Raw genomic sequence first — 20180 nt, forward strand, 5'->3', positions numbered from 1 at the left:
TTTAGGTGTTTGGTCATTAAGAATGCGTCCGTAGAGTATGTGAAACAGCTACTTCTTACTATATTTACATACATTCTCAATCAAGGTGTTCTAAACATTTCCCCAGATCTATTCAAAATCGATCTTGTTATACAATGCTTACAAGAAAGTAAAGATTTTCAAACAACTCGTCACTGTTTAGTATTACTTGGAAAATCTGCACAGCATTATCCTTCACAAGTCCTTCATAATATAATGCATATATTTACATTTATGGGAGGTACAATGCTGAAAATAGACAATCAACAGACATTTAGATTAATAGAAAATACAATTGATGCCATTGTACCTATGCTAGTTCAGGTAATTATAAAGACTTTGGTTTTTGGTGAATTTTTATCGAATAAAATTAAAAGATGGAATAAATTAATAATGTTTGTATAAATAAATTAAAAAGAAAATTAAGCATTTATTAACTATAAACTAATAAATAAAAATAATATAATGAAAGTATATAGAAATTAAAAGTAAAAATAATCACTTTAAAAAAAAGATAAAAGTTTTTTTATTTATATCATTTTTTTTGTTTCTTTTTTTTTTTTAATAATGATTTCATTTTTTAAATTTATAATTATAAAATGTTTTTATTCTAGAGTATAGAATCTAAAAAAAAATTATCTAGGGCATGGAATCTAGCTGATTTTTATGCGCTTGTGTTTTATATTAATTTGTTATTGGTCTTATATTATTGCTTTTTTGTATTTTATGAAATTTTATATTATTATAAAAAGTTAAAAACTTTAGAAATCTCCAGAAGTAACTGAGTCAAGAAAACGTCCTTCTCCTACAAGTATTGATGTAATTATATTGTTTATTTTGGAAACATTTATTGATTCTGCACCTCATTGTCCTGAACATCGTAGACAGCATATCTTATCATACCTAATTAAAGTTTTAAATGAGGGCCGCACACTCCATACAGCTATGGTTTTGTTAATCAAAAAAACAATTCAAAATGCTCAAGAAGTTGTTGTAGATGACAATTTCAAGGTATGCTTACAAATATTGGTCTGCAATAAACACTGTTTCCTAACATGAAACCAAACAGGTCATATTTAGGGGTTTTTCCCTCCTGTCCCTTACCACCCTCTTCTCTCCTGAAAATAGGGCATGGATAGGGTTGATGTTCTAATTATCCTGTGCAGGGTTAGGGTAATTGAGAAACATGTTAAGAATTTAAATTATTTAAATTATGGTATAACATTAATAAAATGATATTAATGTTATACCATAATTTATAAAGCGTTTTTATTAGTGTTATGTTATGGTATAACATTAATAAAAACGCTTTAGTTAAAGTAATTTTCTGTAAAATTGAAATTAAATAGACAACCACAGTACAATAGCTGCAAATTGTTTAAATTAGATTGGCATTTTAACATTATAAATACATTATATTATGTTTAAGTAATGCTAATTTGGTTTGTAGTTTTTCATTTTTTCTCATTTTTGATTTTAAATTTTGTTCTTGTTTTATTATTATTTGTTTAACATTAATTTACTTTGTAGTTGGTCCTAATTTAATTTGATATTATTTTAGTCAAATCTAAATTTAATACCTAAAGAAAACATAAATTACAATCTAATTTTGTTCGCTCCTTTAAAATATAATGACTTTAAATAACCCACCCAAAGATTTGCTCGGTAGGCAATCAAGCATCAGTTCTTTTCTTTGAAAAAAGAAATAATGGGTTTTATGCCCTTCCAGGCAGGTCTTTAAAAGTGTTAGAAAGGTAATATTAATTTATACTATTATTATTTGAAGCATTAAAACATTTAACTTTCTTTAATTTAGAAAAGTATTTTTTACTAATATATACTAATAGTTTTTTTATTTTAGGAAATACAACCAGCCTCAATCACTCTAGATTTCTGCAAAGACTTTTTTATGGGTTATCCATCTGAAGTCCAACTTTATTCTCTATGTCAAATTATTGCTTATTTAAAAGAACCAAATGAGGGTAAAATTGTTTACTATTTTTGCTATATTTTAATAATGTGTGTGTATATGTATTTATATGTGATTCCAAGCGTCACTTATTTGACGTTTAAAACATATTTCAACAATTTTCACCTAATAAAATAATATTTTTGGCCCATTTAAGATTGTATGTAATATTTGCTGAAAAGTTGTTTGTGCTGCATATTTAAGATCTAATTGCTCCAAATTCACAATTCATTTTTTATTAAAACTAATTATAATCAAATTGTTATATTATATATTTAAATATTTTGCTTTTAAACTGTGTCCATAATCTTAAATTGCAAAAAATAAAATTAAAACTTAAAGAAAGTTGTGTCATTTATTTGACATCATGTATTTGATGAGTTTTTATATGAAAAAAACATTCAAGTAAAAAGTTCAAGTAAGTTTTATTAGTTCAAAGAATGTTTTAAGAATTTTTTTTTCAAATTACACAAATAGTTGCATTAAAAAAAAAAGGAAATATCTTTTGTTTTAAAATTACTTTACTAGATTTGTTTCCAATTTGATGAAGTTGTACTGTTTAGAAATGTTTTTGATATTTTTGCATTCTTTAAAAAATTCCTTTAAACTATTTTTTTAAGTCTCAATGTAAGTCTTGAAAATTGATTAAATTGCATATTGAAATTGATTAAATTTCCTACTTTGCTTTTCAACATGGACCCAATACTATCAACTACTCTTTTTCAATATTTTTCTGTTTCATTCAATACAGTTTTTTGAAAATTTGAATTTCACTTGTGTGGTGAAATGCATAATAAACTTGCTTTTGAATTGACTGTACGCATTGTCAGGGTGGAAGCTAGTTACTGTTTGTTCAGTTACTTTTTGCGGAAAGGTTTTAACGATCTCTTCTGAAAATAATTTAAAAGTAAATTAATTTAAAAGTAATTTAAAAGTCTTTAATCATAAATCATAAACTACAATATATATAGATAATATTTATAGACAAAATCATAAAGTTAAATCAATTTTTAAAATCCAACTTTTTAAAGTTGTGAAATAGGCTTGCACACACACTTACACACACGTATACGTATATATATCACACATACACATATATATATATATATATATATATATATATATATATATATATATATATATATATATATATATATATATATATATATATATATATATATATATATATATATGAATCTCTTTTTTGCATCAGGACTGCACAAAGTAAGTATAGGAGCACTATATATATCAAATGGATAATAGCGTAAGATCTGTAGGCTTGTAGAAGGCTGGGCTGAGTGTGTCCAATTTCCATAAGATGCTTGAGTAGATATGGTGTTGATTTTATATTGTTGTGCACTTTTGTTGTTCATCCCAATAAGATTCTCATTGAGCATGATTCCAAGGTATTTGTGGTTGTTGACTATTTCAAGCTCAGTATTGTTGAGCATGAGAGAATGTATAACTTGAATTTTGGAGCACCTGGGATTAATTCTAATGATTTTAAATTTAGAACTATTAAATTTCATTCCATTGACCACAGACCATAGTGCGACACTATCTACAATGAATTAAGGTAAGTTGACAGGAACTTTATCATAGATTATATAGGTTATGATCGTCAGCATATTTTTGGAAAATGGTTTATTTTGGGAGAGAGATGTTAATGTCGGAAATAAAGAGAATGAACAGAATTTAAATACATTTTCAGCAAGTGGTGAGATGTTTAGATAAGTAAGTTGTGATGAGTGTTGTAAGTTAGTAAGTTAAAGTAAGTAAGTTGTAAGATAGTAAAGTTAAGTTGTAAGCTAGTAAAGTTAAGTAAGTTGTAAGTTAGTAAAGTTGTAAAGTTAGTAAGTTAAAGTAAGTTGTGATTATTTTCTTTGTGATCTGTGATGAGTTTAGATAAGTAAGTTTCAATCCAGGAATGAGTCCAATCCAAGGAAGTGAGGAGTTTTTTAACTTTAGCAGTAATTTCTCATGACAAGATCAATTGCTTTTGCAAAATCAAAGAGTATTGCAAAAATTGATTTGTTATTATCTTTAGCATGACTCCAGTCCTCTATATTTTGAATATTAGCATCCATTGTACAATATCCTGGAAAGAAACCGAACTGTTTGTTTGAAACCTATATGTGCTCAGTGTGATAGAAAATGAAATTGTAATAATATGTTAAAAAACTTCGCATAATACAGATGTAATAGCAATCATTACATCTGTATTATGCAAATGGTACATGGCAGTCATTAGACAAGGGCAGGTTAGATATTTTAGGAATTGATGTAATGTTTGCTGATTTCCATTGATGATTTCATTGATATATATATATATATATATATATATATATATATATATATATATATATATATATATATATATATATATATATATATATATATATATATGTATATATATATATATATATGTATGTATGTATGTATGTATGTGTGTGTACATACATATATTGTTTTTTTTATAGAACAAGTTAAAAAGTCAAAAGATGGAAACAAGCAAGTAAAAATTCTTATATATGCAGTGATTAAGTTTGTTACCGAAGTACTGGCAAGTGCAACTATCCAAGAGTTATATGTGGTTGAAGAAAGTAAATATACACCATTAGTTATCAAGTAAGTGTTTTATATAAACATATATTTATTTAATTTAAAATTTATTACAAACAAATTAAAATTTATAAATTAAAAATAAAGAATTAAATATTTTAAATAAAAAACTAATTTCTAGATTACTTGAAGAACTTCTTTCATATGTTGAAACTCTTAGTATAAAAAATTTTGAAAATCAGAAAGACAAAAAATATATCAACAATCTTACCCAAAAAGTGTATGATGCAGTTGGTCTGTTAAACAAAATATTACCTTTTGATTCCTTTGTTGCGGTTGTATCAGGTTTAATAAGCAAAGAGAGTTTATTGATTCGTAAGAAGTCACTGGAGATGCTATGTACCAAACTTTCAGAACTTGAGACAGTTCCTAAAAATCAGGTTCTTATTGTTCAAAAATCTTTTTATTTTTTTTATTTATTTGAGATTTATTTACATTTCTTTCCTGTTTAATTTTTTAGGAGAAACCTCTTTTGAATCTTTACTCGTCTATTGTTGTATTGGTCCAACATAATTCTGATAATAGTCCTACTAACAAGCAGCTCATGTTGTATGCAATGAAACTTCTAGCTGTACATTTGTGTCAAAAAGACAAAGATGTATTTTTGAAATCAGTTCCGATTGTTGCCCAAGTGTACTGTCTCAAAGAAACAAACAACTTAGTTGCTGTAAATGCAATACTTTGTGTTGCCGAGCTTTCTTCTCATCTTAAAGCAGCTATGTTACCATACTTGCCGATATTCTTCAAACCCATTCTTGAAAAAATTAAAAAAGATGGAGAATACCAGTTAGTAATTATTTCATATTTATTATTTGAAAACAATTTTCATTTAGATTAATGAAATGAATATAACTAGAAGAGAATTTTTATTGATTAGATATAATTATCTTTATACTTAAGGAATAGTGACTTAACATTAATTGGTTGTACAACTGCAATTCAAAAGATTATTGCCTCCATGCCAGAGTTTATGAGCCCATTTGTACCAAAGATACTTGAAACTATTTCTATCAGTGGATATCTAGCTGAAAAACTTTCTTGTAATCAGCTTATGGAAAAAGTTAACAATTTAAAAGAAAATTGTGGTCATCTGATTCCTCCTCGTGTCTTGTATCCTGCTGTAGAAACATGGTTTCATGAGAACTTAGTTTCAAACAAGGTTAATTTTACTGATTCATTATATTTTTTAAATCATCAATCAGCCTGTTTCCTAAAATTATAAAACTTTTGCAATGTGCTTGCTTCAGTACCACGCTTAAACCTCATGATTGTTGAACATGGTTCTGATGAGTAGGGTGATATGTTTTTTATCTGCTATAATTGTAGTGGGTAAAAATACTTTTTTGTGTCAAAACAAGTTTAAAACAGGAACTTTTACAATCAAGTTGAGCATGGTATTTCTAGGTGCATCTTTCACTTACAAAGTGAACTCTTTATCATCATGTCACTACCACATAACACTACACAATTACTACATAACACTACACCACTACCGCATAACACTAATGTTCTAGTTTTAATTGCTGTTTTAATAGTATAGTTGGTAATGTTTTGTAAAAAAACTATTTTGTTTTTGTTTGATATCAAGTCTTGCAAGCATTCCTTGATTTTGATTTTCTGATTTTCTATAAGTATTGTTTAATTAATATAAACACACATTATATAAATTTTTATCACTTTACAAAAAAGTTTGCGCAAAGTTACAAAGAGACTAAACTCGCGCACTAATGATGTTTGAATCTTTTTTTTTTCAAAATTCAAATTAAGACAAAATTTTAAATTGAAGTTCTTTTGTAATTACATTTATGTATACTTTGAAAGAACATGACAAATAATTTGTTGTGTTTAAAAATATTTGTCAATAATGCTATAGCTTTTTTTATCAACCAATAAAAACACTGTAATTAATAAATTAAGAGATCAAAATAAAAGATAATAAACATAAATTGCATTATAATGTCTGTAAATTTCACGATAAAGTCAATATAATATCTTTATTTATGTAAATGCATTTAATTTGAGCCATATAACAAACCAGAGTTAATTCTCTATATTTTTTAAAGTCTAGTTCATATCTTTTTACTATCTTTTTATTTGATAAGATGCTTAGTTGTTATATTTGATGAGATGCTTGGTTGTTATGACTTTATTATTTGTCAAAAAATACTTAAATTTAATAATACTAATAAAACAAACAAGGCGTTTTTTAACTAATACAGCAAACAATTTTATAATAATATTTTTGTATTATAAAACACACACATAAAAGTATTAGTTAAATATAAATTTCTTTATATTTTTTTATAAATGGTACCTCATCAAATACCCAATTTTTAATGAAATTTTGAACTATGGGTCTTTTATATTTTTTTAAAATTCCTTTGGCTATAAAATTTAATTAAAAAAAGTTTACACACAAATATATGATCTAAAATATTGAACAGTTAATTCAAGATTTTGCAGTTTTAATATTGACCTGGACTCCAAGTAAAAACAACTCGTTTTATATATAACGCAACAACAGGGTTAAATAACCCACCTTTGAGTTTAAAATAACTAAAAAAAAAATTTTTTTGTTTTAATTTTTGTATAAAAACTAAATGTGCATTTATTTTTTAAATCTTTGCAATTAAAAACATTCTGCAAATATATGATTAAATTCTATTTTGACATCCTATTAGCCCAGATAACACGTCATTGTACATCAGTACAATTTTTTTTTTATTAAAGTGACCAATGGTAGTATTTGCTCATCAGAATATCGAAGTTGGGCTGAGGTCAGAAAAATTACATTACACTACTTTGGTTCAGATCAATAAAATGACAGTTAACCACTGAGAAAACTAAAGTTACTTTTATTTGCAAGGAATAGAAAAACATCAATGTACTTACATAAATATAAAGTTAAAGATTTGAAGAATGCAAGATAAAACAACTAAAATAACAAAAATAAAAAATTATTCAATTATTATCTTTATAAGATTTTATCACTTTAAATAAGTAATCATAAAATATTAAAAAATCATTAAGAGCTTGCAAATATTTCACTATTTGTTGAAACATATTGACAGTTTGTAAATTATACAATTATTTAAATATATATAATTAGTAAAAACCATTTCAGTTACCGTGTCACTCCTTACTCTGCAGGTAACCTATCTTAGTTGTATATCATAATGTAAACACGTAATGTAAAAATTTTTTTGGCAGATAGTTTTATGAACTTCATTCTGCATATGTATTTTATAAATGTGTATTCATTTGCTGTTGAAAAAAGGTCTTTCAAATGAGTCTCTTTTTTCTAAAATTGAGTTGTCGTAACGTTATATTAAATCTGGGTAAAAGGGAAAACAGGTACAGTATCAGGGAAATCCGGCTAACATTGAGATTTGTCGTATACCTGTCTTAATATTCTTGAAAAAGGGTTAGGGAGAGTTTTTTTGTATCATTTATGTATTTATTGTAGGATGAAACAAATTTAAAATAAGATTCTTGGCTGGTATGGGTATTGTTTATCATTTTTATTTCTACTTATGTTAAAAACTGGTCCGCTCCATGTAGAACACGTATAAAGATTTCTTGCATTATTCGTGTGTCTTTTTAGCCAACACGACATTAAAGTGCTGTTTAATTATGAACACATTTAATGCTAAATGACCTCCATGACGCAAAATCTATTTGGTTGCATTTAATAGATGGGAAGAGATGTTTACAAAATTTCCCGCCCACCCTAAGCTTGTTAAGGCTAGAAAACACATGCGCTTCATTAGTAACATTTGTTAGGACTAGTCTGAAACCTTAATCTGACACCCACAATTGAGACACTACCACAGAGTATACAGCAGGAAAGGCGTTCAACACTTCATTATTAACATGTTTTAGGACTAGTCTTAAACCTTAATTTTATGCAATTACATTAAAATCGAGAACCCCCAGCAAACATTATAAAAAATGCTTAACAATTATACAAAATAGATTTGATGTTATTTATTATAGCTAAGGTGTTGTTCTATTTTGCAGAAGATTTGTCATAATTGTCATTATCTAATTCATTTAACAAAGCATTGTTCTTTTTCAGAATATATTGTTCAGTTTCTGAAAAGCAAATTTTATGAGATAATTAAGAAAATATTAAAGCAGAAACTTTATAATGGTATAATAATTTAAACGGTCAATTATTCTTTTTTTGACATGACAAGTCAAAACTAAAGTATGGCTTTATCTGTAACATAAGGTTTCTTTAAATCAATTAGAAAATCGATAAAATATTATCAATTTTTAACTATAACTCTAGTTTAAGGTCACTCTATGTTTACCCTTAAGCCAAATTTGAATTTCAGATTTGAAATTTGACTTCAAATTTCATGTTTGCTTATTGCCAGAGTTGTTAGTCCTTGGCCTTAGCCTTTGCTTCAGCCTTGCCTTAAGGCCAAAAATTAAGGCCTTGGCATTGGTCTTGGCCTTGAAAATTTTGGTTTGACCTTGATTAGTTTGGCCTTGGTCTTCCACCTTTTCTTTAAGAATTCAGAACTTTCGTGATTGCATTTTAAAAATTTTACTATAGTTGATTTTGTTTGCAAGAGTTATTTTGTTTACTTGAAAGCTTTTTAAATTGCCATTTTTGACTAGCCATTTTGGAGCAATAATCAATGACATGATTGGTTAATTTATTACATTATATCACATTATATTAAGTCACATTATATATCTTAACGTTTTTTATTAGTTAAAAAATTTCAGAATTTATAAAAGGATTTAAACATGGTTTTTTCTTAAAATTAAAAACAGAATTTTAAAAGTTTAATATCTAATAACAACATTTTTAGTTAAAAGATGTTAATATTATTGACTTCTTATTGACTCTGTTGAATTCTGCGTATAACCTTGGTTTAATTTCACAACATGTGGTTTTGTTCTCACAGCATTTGCTACCTACAATTTTGGTTATAATTGGCCTTAACGTAAGGCCCAAATTTATGTCTTTGGTCTTGAAAATGTTTGCATAGGCCTTGGCCTTAAAAAACTTATTCTTGGCTTTGGTCTTGAAACTCTTGTCCTTGGCCTTGAAACTTTTGGCCTTGTTAATAACTCTGCTTCTTGCATTCCATCCTAAAACTTTAATGAAGTTATGTGCTTGATAAAGAAAAAATATGTGTGAAAAAAATTCTGTATTCCAACAAAGACTATATCTTCTCATACTTACTCTTCAAAGAAGGTCGACACCAAAGTGCAAAATAACTATGCAGCTACAGAATAGCTAGCAAAGTACCCCTTTCTAACAAATAAAATCTTTTTTTATTTTTTATAACATTTATTTCTTCATTGTCTTTAAAAGATTTTCTAAAGATGTAGAAGATTCCTATTAAATGTTTTATCTAAAGATGTAGAAGATTCCCCTTAATGAAGATTCCCTTAAAATATTTTATGACTTAGTCGATTTTGAAGTATAAGTTGAAATTTATAAACTGGAAAAAAAACTAAATGAATAAAATTTCAATTGTTTATTTCAATTAATCATAAATATTTTAAAAGCAAAATTTCTTAATGTGCAAAAAATATTTGTTCACTGGTGGTTGTGACAGTTCTAAATTTGTTCACTGGTGGTTGTGACAGTTCTAAATTTGTTAAAGTGAATTAGCATTGTAACTAAAATCAACATGCAAGAAAGTGATGCTGAAATCATTTTCCTTTATTTAAAAGATCCATCTTTCTGTTTTAACACAAAGAGATTGTTTAAATACCAACACAAACATTAAAAATATTTTTCACAAGCTTGCCTCCTCCTGCTCCTGTTAAATGTTTGAAAAAACTGAAATGCAAGAAGTACAACCAAAATGGCATCTTTAGTATCCAAAAAAATCTCCATCATGTATGTTTTCTTGTAACTTGTTGCATTAAAATTATTTATTTTATATTTTAGTGATTTCTTAAAAAAGTGAATCTTTAAAATTAAAGTTATTATTTCTAACAATACAAATATTCAAGGGTTATATGAGTATATATACCAAATTTTAGAGGCTAGACTTATCCGAATGTATTTTTTTGAATTTTGAGTTGGTCCACCCTAAGCGCTTATGATTTCTGCATGATGATTTTGCTTTAATTCAACTAACATATTGGATCCGGATCAACTTTTTTTAAGTAATTGTTTTAGGTGCCTCAAGAAGTCCTTAAGGTCTTATCACAGAGCACTGCAGAGGAGCATTTAAAAGAAAGTTTACGCCTTCTTCCTTTCCCATGTTATTAAAGCATGATCTTAAGTTCTTTTTTTTAATAGTTTTTTTTTTTTGTTTTCTTTTTGTTTTGTTTTTTAGTTTTGTTTTGTGGAGATACTGTGTACCAGTTTTTTGAGTTGCCCACAGGTATTCAATTGAATTGAGATCTGGACATAAAGACAGCAAAAGATAGGAAAGCAAGATTACAAAGCCATTTAAGTGACTTCTGGATAAAAAATCTTCAAGTGATTTCTGGATAAAAAATCTTTAGCTATCTTTAGCATGTACATAGGTTCATTGTCTTTTTGGAAGATAAAATCTTTTCCCAGTTTTTTCAGGGGCCAGAAGATAGTTTATAAAACCTGTTGACATTAACCTCAATGTCTATCAATAAACTCCAAGTGTGAATGATTCACCTTTCTTTCTCCATTCTTTTTGAACTTTATCAGATTACAAGATTGAATTTTTACTTTTCAGTCTGAAAAATGTTTTTTTCAGAATGATAATGGCATGTTTACATATTTCTTAGCTAATACAAGACTCTGGTTTTGATGGGTTTTCAAAAATAATAGTTTCTTGTGTGTAAGCTTAAATTCATTGGTGATCTTTTTTTTTTTTAATATAAAATTGTCAGAATTTTTTTTTTCCTCAAAATAATCATAAAACCATTAAATCAAAAACTTAATTTTATCTGAAAATTTTAACAAGACCTCACTTTTAATTTTTTTGTTCAAATACTCATCTCTCTGATTGTATGAATCAAGTGTCAAAATATTAAACCAACTGGAAAACACATAACCTGATTTATGAAATATTTAACCAACTGGAAAACACATGGACTGATTTGATGTTAAATTGCTTTTATATTATATGCTTATTCTTATTTTATATTTTGTTCAGCTATAAATTTTAAAGTAAGTTTAAAAGTTAGGGAATAAATTGTTTGCAAATAACAGAATGTTTGCTTTAACAGAATTTAAAATTATTACAATATACAACAGAAACAAGTTTTTTTTATGCTTTAGCTTTTTTTTTACTTGGTCTTTTGGCGTTCTTAAAATACATAATGTTTTTAAATGTAAAATATATATGCACTAACAAAATTAAAAATAAAAATGGAAAAATGCAGCATTTGTTTTTTAAATTTTAAAGTGAACATTTAAGTAAAGAAAAGTGACAAAACTATACATTTATTTTTCTTTATTTTTTTTTGACAAACTTTACGCAATTGTCCATTAGTTAAGCCCTTTGATGTATTTAATTATAGTTTTATATTTTTAGAATCTTGTTTCCAGCATTATTGATGTGCTGAAGCATAGTTTTGCTGTTATTTCTAAAGCCGATGCAAACACAAATTTTCAAGGAGCTATTTTAAAGATCTTGAAAATGCTGTTTGATGTTCATTCTTTTGAAAATGATGATGTTGAAATTATTATTGAAAAAAAGTCTATTGCAGCATATTGTGAATTGGTTCTAAAGTTGTCCGAAAATACTTTGAGACCTATGTACCTTGAGGTAATTTTTTTACACTAACCTGCAATCTTATTTTGCTCTAACTTTTGCTTATTATATTTGTTTTTGCTGCTTAAAAGTTTGCTTAGGGGGCATTAATAAAATAGCCTGGTATGAAAAGAAATGGTTAACCAAAATTGTACAAATTAAATAAAATGGTGTTGTTTAAGTTAGCAAGAATGCACTGTTTTGATTTGAGCATAGGTAGAAGGGGGAGGAAGTTCAAAAGTACCAGTTTTACATACTTATAGAATGGGGAAGAAGCTCAAAAGTACCAGTTTACTTTATGGATGCTCTCTTAGTCTAAAGCAATTTTTTTAACTATTATAATATATTTTGAAATAGACATTAATATTTAATAAAAAAATTATATTGTGAAGACAGCATTAAAAAAAAAAAAAAGCAATTGTATATCATAACAAATAATTTTTAAGAGATTCAAAAAAATGAAAAAAAGCTACATTTTTACAATTACTAATAATATTCCATTTTAACTACTGAATCGTATTTGCAAAATTGAGGAATTTTTTGCATTACTTAATTTGCTGAAATTGTTTGATAATATTTAAGGTCTATAATTGGTCGTGTGAAGAGGAAAGAAGACTATGCACCTTTTTTCATCTTAATGTTGAGCTATCTAAAACACTTAAAAGTTTATTTCTTATTTTCTTTGGACATACGTTTAACAAATGCACAGAATTACTTGTTACTCTAAATTCAAAAAATATTGGTAAGTTGGTTTTTGAAATAGTTATGTTGTAAAACTGTGTAGTTTATACAATAATTTTCTTGTAAAACTTGATACAATTTTTTTTAATTTTTTCAAGTTAATTTTTTTATAGTGCAGTATATTTACTTTAAATTTTTTTTTTTTTTTTAATTTAAACTAAATGTATTAAATTTTTTCACAAAATTTTTTGATCTTCATTAGCAGATGATCTTCATTAGCAGATCATAGCAGAAAAAACAAACAGCACAGCTATATAAACTACAGTTGAGTACAGAAAAATGGCTTATATGATGACCAATTAATAAATATTTAGAAACAAGTTTTCACATGTATCAAGATTTTCTTTGAGACTTATGCACAATTAAAGTTGCTCTCATAGAGTCATGAAGGTTTCAACTTCTATCAACCTTATGAAATGATGGATAAAGTAAAAACTATTAAAGACGAATTCCGCTAAAAATTATGACAATACACACTGCTTGAAGCATTTTGTATTTCTCTGAGAATTTCAATAGAAAAACTTCAAGTGAAATTGCTAAACATGTTTAAAAAAATGCTGTTATGCTTATGCTGTTGATTCAATGTTTACTGTTGTTCTTCAGCTTCAAAGAAGATATTGGCTTCTTACTTAATCAAAGATCAACTTAAAAAAATTATAAATACTAACAGACTATAATTATTTTTATTAAGTAAAAAAAAATTCTAAACAAGAATGCACAAGACACAGATTTCAATTTTCTCAGTTGCATAAAGTCAAAAAGATTTAGATTTTTCATCAAAATTCTAAGATTCTACTATTTTAGAATTACTTCTATTGTAATATTGCCTTGAAAGAAATGCTTTCTTGAAACATTTTCTATAACTCAGAAAGTGTAAGAAGTAGATTGTGCTAAAAATGCAATCAAACAATTTTACTTCTTCAAATACTATTGAATTCACCAGAAAAAATTATGAGAAGAAAAAGCATTAGACAGGGAAATTTGAAGCATTACAGTATGCAGTTCTTCTACATGATGAAAACTTTCTTGCAAATACTAAAGCAAAAACAGTCTTAAAGGCTTGCTGATATTTTTCTGGAAACACCCTTTAATGTTTTTGAGGAAAGGTTCTCAAATTTTAAACCTTAAAATTTGGAACAACTGATTCACAAACAAACAAAAAATACATTACTTTTTGTACCAAATCTAGTTGCTGGGATTCAACTGCCACAAACACTGGATGCATTAAAAGTAATAAATCTATCCAATGGATCAAGTGTTAGTAAAACCACCTTAAAAGTTGTTGCTTAGAAAAAAACGGATTTTCTGGTTTAACAGCGTTTATACAAACAAACTTTTGGCTGAAGTTGACAAGAAAAATGGAAAAGCCAATACAAGTTCAGGGTCCTTGGTTGATACAGAAGAAAAATGTGGTCTAAACATTTGTCCATAATCAACTATTATTAAAGAAAGGACAACTAAAAATTGATCATTTGAAACTTTGCAAACTGAAAGAAATTCTATTGGAGATTAAATGCTTTCAACAAAACTTGATGCTGATATGAAAAAGATTACCTTTTCTCTCCACAGTTGCTAAAATTGAACATATTCTATAATTTTACATTTCTGATTTATGCAAACACTTTCTTACTAATAATCAGCAGATGCTTTAATCAACTCCTTAAATATGATTAAGGATATAAAAAATCAAATTGAAAAAGAATTATGGGGAGGGGGAAAGAAATGACTATTATAGGTACACATGCATGTCTCACCAACAAAATGATCCTGCTAGCACTATTCTCTTTCAAACATGAACAAAGATATAATCAAACATTGCTCAATACATCATAAAAACAAGGTATCTTTCACCATTTCTACTTGAAAAACATGTCATGTCTGGTTTGTTAAAAACTTCTCTACAAGAAAGAAACAGTTTTTTTAGCTTTCTTTGTTTTTTTCTGTTGGACACTTTTAAAGCTTCTAAAAATTGATGATTTGACATGGTTCTTTCATGCATCAAATAATGTGAAACAAATTTTTATTACAAATTACAAATATTTTCTGCACAAATGAAATGAATTTTATTACAAATATTTTCTGCACAAATGAAGAGTAGAGAGAGGGATCACAATGATGGCAAGTCATGCAAAGATTCTTATGCAAAATAAAAAAAAGTGTTGATTTATTTTGCAGCTGGTGGAAGAGCATCAGAATTTATGCACTGATTTCAAGAAAAAAAACAAATTTCAAGCAATCAAATTCCATTTCTTGGAAAAAATGTTTGTCAGAAATAATTTGTTGACCTCAAACACTTTTGGCCCTAGTTCTAAGGGCTAATTCTCTGAATAAGGAATCTTTATGGGTACAGACCTCTGAATAGGAAAGCATTTAGTTTCTAAAAAATATGTAAAGCGTTTTAGATATGTAAATAAAATATATAGAGTAAAATATGTTATATAAACTATTTTATATAACATATATATTATATATTTTTATATGGCTTTTAAATAAAATAAGAAGAAGTTGACCTTTGTTTTGTTCCCCCATTTTCAATAGCTTTATTATTGCTTTCTATTGTTTGTTACACAAAAGGTTATGTAATTATAGTAAAGTTTGTCAAACTATGAAAAGTAAATTAACTAAAGAAAATTGTTAAAGTTGAAGGATAACAAAGTGTCTGAAAGTGAACCTCTGTAAATAAAAGAAATCAAGTTTTCAAAGTCTTAAAATGTATTCAAGCTAGTTATTAGATATGGTGTTCAATAAATTTAATGATAAAGACATAACGAGCAACATCAGAAAAAGAAAAAGAAACATTTTTGCAAAAAAATTTAATAGTAGTTGGCAATTCTTTGTGACCATTTGATCACAACAACAATAATTTTTATAATAATGACTATAAAACAAAGTGTCATATTCAACTTATTTACAAAACATTTATTTGCATCTTATGTGTTGACAAACAAGATTCACTCAGTATTCATTTTTATTGTTAATAAAAACAGATAGAAAAAGATTACCATAAGCTCTATACACAATTCTCTAAATTGTGAAGATGTTAGAAAATACTATGAAGTGTTGAGTTACAAACAATTCATTTATTCACTCAATTAATCATTTACTTTTTAGCTATATGTAAAGTGTATATGGCATGATATCAAATATGTATGTAGTATATATCTCATATGGCATGATAATAAATATGTGTGTAGTTTATATCTCATATGGCATTAATACATATCTCATAATACATATCTCATATGGCATGATAACAAATATGTATGCAGTGCATATCTCAAAAATGTGTTGTATGATCAAACACCGTGTAATTTATTTTTTTATTTGATTAAAGACTTTTTTTAATTGATTAAAGATGATTGGCATGTTACATGTTATTTTTATAAGCATATATAGAGTGAGATTTTGTTTAAAAAATAAGCATATTGTCAAGCCTTACTCTAAATAATGCATGCTTTTGAGCACAATTCTAATTACACTGGAATTCTTGAAAATTTGATGCATGAAAACCATTTAACAAAAAGATTGTGTTAACAGAAAAAGTTATTTATTTCTTGCTTACTAGGCTTACAGGAATGCACATGTTTTTGTAAACTAAGGCATATTTCTGAGTCAAATTTTTTTGCATAAACAGAACCCTAGCCTGTTTCATAGATCACATAAAATATTTTCAAAAAAAGATGTATCAAACTATTAATAGTATTATTCAACATCAATAGGTTTGTTAAAAAACAACATGGTAAAAAATGTCCTTATAAATTAATCAAATATTGACAAAAATATACATTTATTTTCATAAAGTTCGAATTTTACAGATATAACTTTTTGGCTACAGGTTTTGTTTCTGTTTATTTTGAACCTTAAGAGAATGGAAAAAAATTGAGAGGTATTCTGAAAAAAAAATTCTGGTGTGCTTTCATATTAGTTTTTATATAAATGTTTTCCAACAATGTTCTAATTTGTTTTTATTGTCATATTACTCAAAATATAAAATATGTATTTGGCAAATTTTTATAATAAAAAGTTTTATTTAATCTATTTTAATACTAGCCTTTACTTATACATATTTGTCTCTCTGCTTATGTTTTGTTTTGCTTCTCTCTTTCCCTAATGCCGATTTTTTTTTTTTTTTTTTTTTTTTTTTTTTTGCTTTTGTGTTTATGATGTTATTTATGCTTCTCTTGTGTGTGGGTCCTTTTCTTATTTGTCCTACTGTTTGTGCCCTTTTCGTATTTGTCTATCTGTTATGTGTCTTTTTTTTTTATTTGCCCTCTGTTGTGTGTCCTTTTTTTATCTGTCTATCTGTTGAGTGTCCTTTTCATATTTTTCTCTGTTTGAGTTCTTTTCTTATTTGTCTATCGGTATGTGTCCTTTTTTTATTTTTCTATCAGTATGTGTCCTTTTCTTATTTGTCCTTCTGCTGTGTGTCCTTTTCTTATTTGTCCATCTGTTTGTGTCGTTTTTTTATTTGCCTATCTGTATTTTTTTATTTTTAATTTAGTATGCTCTTTTTTGGAAGAAAAAAAAACTGTAAAATTTAGCCTAAAACTGGTCTTGAGTTTTCTATTTTTGAATAATCTTAAATGTAATAAAATTTCTATAATAAATTCATTCAAGAAATTTTAGTACATTTCGTAAAATGCACTGTGAATAGAGTTGACAAGTGTTAAAAATCTTATTGCTGCCAAAAAATTTTTTCAAAAGCAAAATGTTTTAATGGCTAAGGCCAAGGGAGGCACTAGTAAATTATCAAAAGACAAATTTTTGATAGAAATTTTTTTTAATGATTGTTTCTAAATTAACAAGCTGATAAAAAAATATATTATAGCGTTTTATTCCAATCCCAACTTACAATCAATTTTTTTCCATCAAAAATTTTAATTAAATTGTTTAATTTTAATTAATAAAATGAAAGTGATCTAAATTTTTTGCATTCTTATTTACTCTGTCTTTAGTAGTTAAACATTTTTTAAACTTATTTATAGCAAATACTTCAGATTTAAAAAAGAAAAAAGATTTAATAGAAGCTGTTCTTGATGTTTTATCAAATGTATTTAAGTACGACAACCAGGGATTTGTCAACAAAGAAAGGTTTGAATCTATCATGCAACCGCTTGTAGATCAGGTAGTTGCAAACTATTATATATTTATTTTTACATTATTTTAATTTGAATTTGTTACTATTTTGATATTTGGTCACGATATTTTATAAAATTTACATTTTTTAGAGTAAATACTTTTGATTTTGATGCTTTAAGTGCATTAAAATTTAATGGTTTAGACAAAATTACAAAACATACCAAACTATAATACTAAAACTGCAAAGTACTCAAAACCGTTGCTTTATATTGAATAATAGAAAAGTTAAATCAAAAAATAATTTTTTTTACGTATATTAAGAATAAAATACTTTGTAAGACATCTACATTAGACACTAAAAACATGCTTTTCTTTTAAGTATTCAATATATTCTTTATATTTTTAAGAGTAATTCTTTGTGAATTTTTTTAACGACAAATATGTAATTAAACACAATAAAATTCCTATTAGGGTGGAGCAGTTTTCATAGCAAAAAAGATGAAAAATAAATTTTTCTGGGACGCTTATGGTGTTCTATTAGTTATAACAGGAAAGTAAATAAATATTTTGGGATTTAGATGAGTTTTTAATGTTCTTTATCGAACACAAAAATTTTGATGGATCTTTTTTATATTAGCGAAAATTCTGAAACGTCAACTGGGTACTCGAAAGATGCAGGAATTTATGCTCATTTTGAAAATATTTATTTTTATTCAAAATTAAAATTATAAAAATTAAATTTTTTCATTAAAAAACCCTTTTTTTATATTGTTTGCAAAAAAGCAATAATTTCAGATATATTTTCGCTATGTTTTTTGTTTTGTTTTGTTTTTAATTTTCATAAATTAAAATTAAAACCTTGAGTACAAGGTTGATATAGGTTAGAAACAAAAATTTTTTCCTTATATTAGGATTCCACAATAATCTTAGTTCCCGGAGGAACCTCAATATCTCATTAAAAAAAAATTGGTTATTGTTTTACTGAAAAACAACGATCCCGAAACACAGGCAAACCTATTTTCAAAAATCCTAATCCCCTTATTAGTCAGTTAAATATTTTTTTATTTATTCTTATATAGCTAGACAATTCATTGTTTTTGGATGAAGCGTTTACTTTATTTGCTGGACAACATCTTCTCCCCTGTATAGTAAACTTTACCTGTGCTGTTAATGACAGTTCTTTATGGAAGCCACTAAATCATCAAATTTTGCTAAAAACAAAAAGTTCTCAAGCAAATGTAAGTTCTGTAATTTTTTAAATTGCAAATAAAGTTCTACAATTTTGCATTTGGATTAATTTGCATAAAATTCTACAATTTTATATTTAAAACTCTACAATTTTGCATTAATAGTTAACAAATTTTTCATAAAAGGTTCGTCTTGCGGCACTTCAAATAATTGAGAACATCTACAGTAGGATAGGAGAGAGTTACATGATCCTCGTTCCAGAAACTATACCATTTTTGGCTGAAGTTCTTGAAGGTATGTTGATTGTTTATACACTGTCAGTAATACTTTTGTATACCCACTTTGCTTTATGCTTTGTAACTTTCTTTTTCAGATGATTCTTTCGAAGTTGAAGCTCAATGTAAGAAAGTCATTAAACAAATCGAACTTATCACTGGAGAATCTCTCCAAAAATACTTCTAAGTTATAATAGTAAATACAATATTAGTAACAGACTTCTTTTTGTTTTTTTTTTTTTTTTTTTTTTTTTTTTTTTTTTTTTTTTTTTTTTCTAATAGTGGGTCTGTTTTTAAACAAAATAAACCACTTTAAAAGTATTTTTACCATTATCCGCTTGTTTCTTAGACATTTTATATATACAGTGAAGAAATTTTTTTATTTGTATTTATTTCATAAACGTGAAAATCAAAACTATAAAATGGGTATTTGAAATATTTTTTTATCAACTGCACACATCAACAAAAAAAAGTTAACAAGAAATAACATCAACAATTAAATAATATTTTTCATGCTGTGTAAAAAATGAGCCATATAAATAAAAAGAAAACTAGTTTTATATAACTAAATAA

General features: G+C 26.3%; 1 protein-coding gene across 1 annotated transcript in view; it reads left to right on the plus strand.

Annotated features, from left to right (window-relative positions):
- Positions 1-19826, plus strand: part of LOC100209945 (HEAT repeat-containing protein 1) — an 88088-nt gene extending 68262 nt beyond the window's left edge. The window contains exons 13-25 of the mRNA XM_065803477.1: positions 6-342; positions 784-1029; positions 1880-2000; positions 4468-4615; positions 4731-4989; positions 5070-5395; positions 5510-5768; positions 12106-12339; positions 12907-13066; positions 18051-18190; positions 19224-19382; positions 19518-19626; positions 19706-19826. Of these exons, the coding sequence (XP_065659549.1) occupies positions 6-342; positions 784-1029; positions 1880-2000; positions 4468-4615; positions 4731-4989; positions 5070-5395; positions 5510-5768; positions 12106-12339; positions 12907-13066; positions 18051-18190; positions 19224-19382; positions 19518-19626; positions 19706-19794 (2587 nt within the window). The 3' untranslated portion in view covers positions 19795-19826. The remainder of the gene's footprint in view (positions 1-5; positions 343-783; positions 1030-1879; positions 2001-4467; positions 4616-4730; positions 4990-5069; positions 5396-5509; positions 5769-12105; positions 12340-12906; positions 13067-18050; positions 18191-19223; positions 19383-19517; positions 19627-19705) is intronic.
- The last annotated feature ends 354 nt before the right edge of the window (positions 19827-20180 follow it).

Source organism: Hydra vulgaris, chromosome 08, assembly GCF_038396675.1.
Source record: "Hydra vulgaris chromosome 08, alternate assembly HydraT2T_AEP".
NCBI lineage: Eukaryota > Metazoa > Cnidaria > Hydrozoa > Anthoathecata > Hydridae > Hydra > Hydra vulgaris.